This window comes from Propithecus coquereli, unplaced genomic scaffold (assembly GCF_000956105.1).
Source record: "Propithecus coquereli isolate 6110/MARCELLA unplaced genomic scaffold, Pcoq_1.0 Scaffold37, whole genome shotgun sequence".
NCBI lineage: Eukaryota > Metazoa > Chordata > Mammalia > Primates > Indriidae > Propithecus > Propithecus coquereli.
This window is the reverse complement of record NW_012149396.1, coordinates 9,081,303-9,087,941: the sequence shown is the minus strand read 5'-3', so window position 1 is coordinate 9,087,941 and position 6,639 is coordinate 9,081,303. Positions and strand designations below refer to the sequence as shown.

The 6,639-nt window shown below is 40.4% G+C and overlaps 1 protein-coding gene across 1 annotated transcript; it reads left to right on the top strand.

Annotated features, from left to right (window-relative positions):
* Positions 1-202: 202 nt before the first annotated feature.
* Positions 203-1,604, top strand: MC4R (melanocortin 4 receptor). The gene has a single exon (XM_012651746.1). It carries the CDS (start codon positions 579-581, stop codon positions 1,596-1,598), a length of 1,020 nt encoding a protein of 339 aa, XP_012507200.1. The 5' UTR covers positions 203-578; the 3' UTR covers positions 1,599-1,604.
* Positions 1,605-6,639: the final 5,035 nt, after the last annotated feature.

Here is a 6,639-nt window from a genome sequence, read left to right as displayed (position 1 = left end):
TTCCACAGGCTTCTACATCCGAAGCAGTGTTGTCCTGTGATTTGTGTCTCTGAAATATAATCAGTGTCTCACACACTCCCACTGCACTTGGATTGGTCAGAAGGAAGTAGAGGAGGAGCCATTCTGAAATTTTTTTTCTTCCACCCCATAAAAAGCAGCCGCCGGAGCCCACAGCTCCTAACATTCAAAGCAGTGCAACAGACGCTTCTGCGAGGCAGCCTATGTGAGCATGTGCACACAGATCCGTCTCCCAATGGCACAGCAGCTACTGGGGAAATTATTTTGAAAAGACTTGGTTGGATGCATAAGACTAAAGTTCAAGTGGGAGGGAGAACAAAAAAGCAAACAGTAGAATCTTTCAACTGAGAATGAACATTTTGAAGCCTACGATTGTAAGATGATGGTGATCAGAACCATACCTAAAAGAGACTAAAAACTCCACTGCACGCTCTGGAGCTTGTGACGGTTGTTCACAGCAGGGATGCCAGTTTTAGCCTTGGAATTTTCGGAGAGATAAAGACTTGGAGAAAATAACTGAGGCTCCCCGACCCAGGAGATTAAATCAAGTCAGGGGGTACATGAATCCCCTTGGCAGCATGATGAACTCCACCCACCACCACGGGATGCACACTTCTCTCCACTTCTGGAACCGCAGCAGCTACGGACTGCACAGCAATGCCAGTGAGTCCCTTGGAAAAGGCTACTCTGATGGAGGGTGCTACGAGCAACTTTTTGTCTCTCCTGAGGTGTTTGTGACTCTGGGTGTCATTAGTTTGCTGGAAAATATTCTAGTGATTGTGGCAATAGCCAAGAACAAGAATCTGCATTCACCCATGTACTTTTTCATCTGTAGCCTGGCTGTGGCTGATATGCTGGTGAGCGTTTCAAATGGATCAGAAACTATTGTCATCACCCTATTAAACAGTACAGATACAGACGCGCAGAGTTTCACAGTGAATATTGATAATGTCATTGACTCAGTGATCTGCAGCTCCTTGCTTGCATCAATTTGCAGCCTGCTTTCAATTGCAGTGGACAGGTATTTTACTATCTTTTATGCTCTCCAGTACCATAACATTATGACGGTTAAGCGGGTCGGGATCATCATAAGTTGTATCTGGGCAGCTTGCACAGTTTCGGGCATTTTGTTCATCATTTACTCAGATAGCAGTGCTGTTATCATCTGCCTCATCACCATGTTCTTCACCATGCTGGCTCTCATGGCTTCTCTCTATGTCCACATGTTCCTGATGGCCAGACTTCACATTAAGAGGATTGCTGTCCTCCCAGGTACTGGCACCATCCGCCAAGGTGCCAATATGAAGGGGGCGATTACCTTGACCATACTGATTGGCGTCTTTGTTGTCTGCTGGGCCCCTTTCTTCCTCCACCTGATATTCTACATCTCTTGTCCCCAGAACCCATACTGTGTGTGCTTCATGTCTCACTTTAACTTGTATCTCATACTGATCATGTGTAATTCAGTCATCGATCCTCTGATCTATGCACTTCGGAGTCAAGAACTGAGGAAAACCTTCAAAGAGATCATCTGTTGCTATCCCCTAGGAGGCGTCTGTGACTTGTCTAGCAGATATTAAATGGGGACGGAGGAGATACTAAAAACATGCATATGAGACTTTCTCATTCTCATCCACCGTGAACAGTGTACTTCAGCAACAGCTTTCTCTTCTGTGTAGGGCATGAGTTGAGATTATCCATTGCGTAAATTTAAGTTTATGATTTTTAAAAAGAAAAATGCACACTCTGTATTATTTTTGATGCTGTGCTACTTTTTGGCTGTAAAATTGTAATTGTAATCCATATTATATAATGTAGGCACTATGGATTTGCAGAAAAGGAAAAAAAGTCTTCATTAAAAGCTTGATAATGTCTCTTTCTTGTTATTCATCAGAGTTTGACACTTTGCTTATTTTAGTAACATAAAAATCAGATCCTCATTAAATATAATAAAGTAAATGCTTCCTTATATTACACTATATGACACTGAAATACAGAGATTTGATTCTGGCATTTGAAGGTAACATATTTATAGAATAAATGTTTAACCACTTAAAAATTAACATCATCACTAAAATTTCAAGTAATTTTATAAAGGTTTGTTCATCCTTCCTGCAGAAATAGAGAAATGAAGCACCTCTTTAGAGAAAAACAACTACCGAAAAAAAAAAAAAAAGTCAGATTCTGAGTCAGAAAACTATGTGTGTTTCTCAAAAACCGGAAGATTCATCTTCCCAAGAAAACAGTTTGATATTTCACACAGGCATTTCGGTTTTGGGGAAAAAAAAATAGAGCTATGAAGATTAAAGTGTTCTGGGAAACCTAAGTCGCCATGTCAAGCTCAATTCCCTGTTACCAAACTATCCCCAAACACCATTAATAAAACAGAGAATGAGGTATTTATGCCCTTGTAACCAGGGACCCAGTGTCTGCCGAAATGTCCAGAAAAGGTGGTATTGCATTGAATGATCTGGCTTCCTGTCTCTAAAGAATTATATGAGTGATACTGAATTCTTCCACATTTCACATGAAAGTGACTTTCTGTTTATATATTGCTTATTTTTTTAACTGGAGTGCAAGTGCTAATTATCAAGAATTTCAACTTTAAAAACCAAATCCAAGCACAAGAGTTTTCAGGCAATATTTGTAAATATCTAAAATAAGGGCACCTGTGCTACCCGTACATTACAAGTAGGAAGGAAGGCACCTACTGAACCCCAGAGGACGTCATGAAATAAACTAGCCATCCACAGCCACATCCTGGAGAGTAAATACGTGTTTTGCTGCAAAATAATCCCAAAGATTTTGCCACTGAGCAGTAAAATCTGTACTATATCTTCCAATCTCTGTGTACTACAAAATAAAGACAGAATCTATTAGGCTGAGGATTAGCAGTAAACTAACCTGTGATTTAATTTATGGTATCTTTAAATGCTTGCAGGCAGAGATCATATGCAAACGTATTTCTTAATTCAATCTAAATATTTTATACATTGATTACAAGCCCTGAGAAACACTTTCAATATTCCTGTGGCAGCATTACCTTGAAGTATAATGGTGGAGTTAAAGTTTACAAATGAAAAGTGGTGCCAAAGCTTAATTTTAATTCCACTGCAGTTCCTCTATTCTAAGCAAAAATCAGTGTGAGAATTTAAATATAGACCAATATAACAGTCACAGCCCAAAGCAGCTGAAGGACACAGATGGTGTTTTTGTCATTGCTGCTATTTCTACGTATTCTTTCACATAATGATTCTGAGAAGTCCCAAGGACTAGCAACATGAAAAAGAGAATTATAAGCACACCACATCTTCCGTGGTGGCTGTCCGTGCAGTCTATTCTATTTCTTCTCCAAGTGACATCTCGGGTGCTCAGAAGGAAATCCTGGCTCCTTCTTCTTCAGGTTCACGCCTTCTCCTGAAGCGACTTACAGTGCTAAGTCGTGCACCAGTCATGAACCAGCCATGTACCACCAGGCTATATGCCCATGGCACAATGTTGGGCTTTAGTTCCTTTAATTGCTGTGATTGTCTCTTACTCATTTTTCCTATTCTTAAAACCTTCCTCTATTCCAGGTACTTCCTCTTACTCCAGTAAAATCAAGATTCCCCCAGAGAAGCAGGCCTTATCCAAGCCACCTCTAAACTCTATTTCATATCCAGTGAAATTTGGAGCCCCACCAGCTCTAATTTGATTGCTACTGGATTAAATTGGAGTGTTGCTATGGTTGAAAACTGTAGACTAAGGCACCCATATTTAGTATCAGGACGGGAGGGAGTGGAGAGTGAAAGTAGGGCTGGAGGTTTGGGGGAAAACAGCCAGAAGTGCACAAAAGGAAGACCCGTCGTGACCATGACTGCTAGAGCAGCGACAGAGGAGGTAGTTACTCTAATCAGGCAACTTTAAATATGTTAAGAACAAAAAAACTCACAGAACTGTATGAGAACTTTCACCATGGGAAAAAGGTTTTATATTTCTGCTCCCTTCATCCTACATCTAATAGCAACATGTTTTTGGGACATGACTTTAAAAGTTATCCAACCACAGTATTCAGATTCCTGTTCACTCCATGTTGCCGTCTCACTTTCCCTGCTGTGTTGTTTGTCTGCCTCCCCTATTTGCATGTAAGCCCCTTTGAGAATAGGGAGTCTTGTGCTCATGGTTTTTATTCCTACAGTGCCTAGCCATAGTTGGGACATATAGAGAAGACTAACATGTATCTCATAAAAATGTAAATAAAATACTCCTGATTTTTTTTTTCTTTTTTTGAGACAGAGGCTCACTGTGTTGCCCAGGTTAGAGTGCCGTGGCGTCATCCTAGCTCACAGCAACCTCAAATTCCTGGGCTCAAAGCGATCCTCCTGCCTCAGCCTCCTGAGTAGCTGGGACTACAGGCATGTGCCACCATGCCCAGCTAATTTTTTCTATATATTTTTAGTTTTCCGATTAATTTCTTTCTATTTTTAGTAGAGACGGGGTCTCGCTCTTGCTCAGGCTGGTTTCGAACTCCTGAGCTCAAACAATCCGCCCACCTCGGCCTCCCAGAGTGCTAGGATTACAGGCGTGAGCCACCGCACCCGGCCTAATACTCCTGATTTTTGATAGGGGTTTTCCAGATAGTCTCAGCTTGGGTATCCTTGATGCTGCATCTAATTCAGTGGGCAATGACGAGAGGTTGGGGCTGAGTTTTCTTCTACAGCAGCTGCCCAGCCATCATCCCCTGGCCCTACCTGACTGCCTTCAGCGTGGGAAAATAGGATCCACAGTGGTTCACTGGGGAAGCAACAGAGTTGGGCTTAATTGGTTACACACAGGAATGTGATACTGCTACATTATAAGCAGGAATGAAGGCAACCTCTAGCCACTCTTCTGAAAATCCATGATCAGTAAATGTAATGATCATGGTATTAATGAAGTAACAAGGTAAGACCTGTCCTATTGGATGATCTTGGTTTTACTGTGGACCACAGAATAATTAGTAATTGTTTTCACCATATCAAGCATTGATCATTGCAATTATGGTATTAGGCATCAGAGCTGTGCGTGGCTAAGGACGGTTCCATTTCTAAAGCTTACTACAAACAAGAACTACTCTTCCACATGAAGTGTCCATTAGGAATAAACACATATGGGCTATAGTAAGTGAAGAGCAAGATACCACTTTGTGTCTGTGCCCTCCCCGTCCCCACCCCAGTGAAGTACCTCCAAGAAAACTCACCTATAGCACATGGCCTACTCCACAAGCCCAAAAGCATCCTTTTCTCCTTCCAAATTCACAGATTGACATCTTGCTACCTTTCAGCCAGCAAGATGAGAGTGCCTGAACATCATGGCTGAGAAGAAAAGAGAAAGGAATGCAAGAGAAAGAGAAAAATAAAGGAGGGAGAGAATGCCTACCAGGCTTTGAATCAGCTTTCCATGTCAGCCTAATGAAAAACTACATAAATACAAGATGTCATAAAATATGCACTCATGAGCAGGGACGTTTGACACATATTAACCCAACCCCTCTCGTGGCTCAGGAATTCCTTCATTAGGAGGTTTAGGATGGAATGTGGTTCAAAGGAGTTGCAAAGGATTGTCCTGAAGCCCGATGTTTTATTAGTGCCATACCATTTCATCATTATTCTGTTGTAAAAATGTTCATAGATGGGAAGTAAGGGGATAATTTACGATAACTTTATGATATATAGCAAACACCTTTTGCTGTATTGTCTAGGTAGTAATTAACTTTTTGAAAAGATAGTATTATTTTTCAATTATTTTTAAATTTACAGCAAGATGGAGCAGAAACTAGAGAGATTTCTCATGTACCTGTTTTCCTCACACATGCCCAGCTTCTCTCATTACCAACATCCCCCACCAGAGAGCCACATTTGTTATAATTGATGAACCTACATTGACACATCGTTATCACCCAAAGTTCATAGTTTATCTCAGAGTTCATTTTGGTGTTGTATAGTCTATGGATTTGGATAAATGTATAATTACATGTATTCACCATTTTAGTATCATACAGAGTAGTTTCGCTGCCCTGAAACTCCTCTGTGCTCTGCCTTTTTATCCCTTCCTCTCCCCTAACCTTGGAAGCTGTTGATCTTTTTACTGTCTCCACGGTTTGCCTTTTCCAGAATGTCATAAAGTTGAAATCACTGTAGTATGTGGCCTTTTCAGATTGGCTTCTTTCATGTCTTTAAATTAAATATTCATTTTAATTTTCTCCATGTCTTTTTCATAGTTTGATGGCTTATTACCTTTTAGCACTGAATGATATGCCACTGTATGGATGCACCACAGTTAATCCATTCATGTACTGAAGAACATCTCAGTTCCTTCCAAATTTTTGAAATTATGAATAAAGTTGCAATAAACACACATGTGCCGGATTTTATGTGGACATAAGTTTTCAACTACTTTGGGTAAATACCAAACAGTAGTAATTAACCTTTTAAAATTTCAGTACAAATATGTGATGTATGTGCCTGTCCTTTAATCTTTTAAGGATGGTTAGCTAATATTCAAATTATGCTAGTCAGGAGTACATGTTTCAGACACAGCTGGTAAACATTATCAGATACCTCTACTGAAATTTTCACCAAGAGATTCAATTAATAAGTATAA

What these genes read in the sequence shown, in the direction of transcription:
- MC4R (XM_012651746.1), top strand. Translation starts at nt 579, where the DNA reads ATGAATCCCCTTGGCAGCATGATGAACTCCACCCACCACCACGGGATG.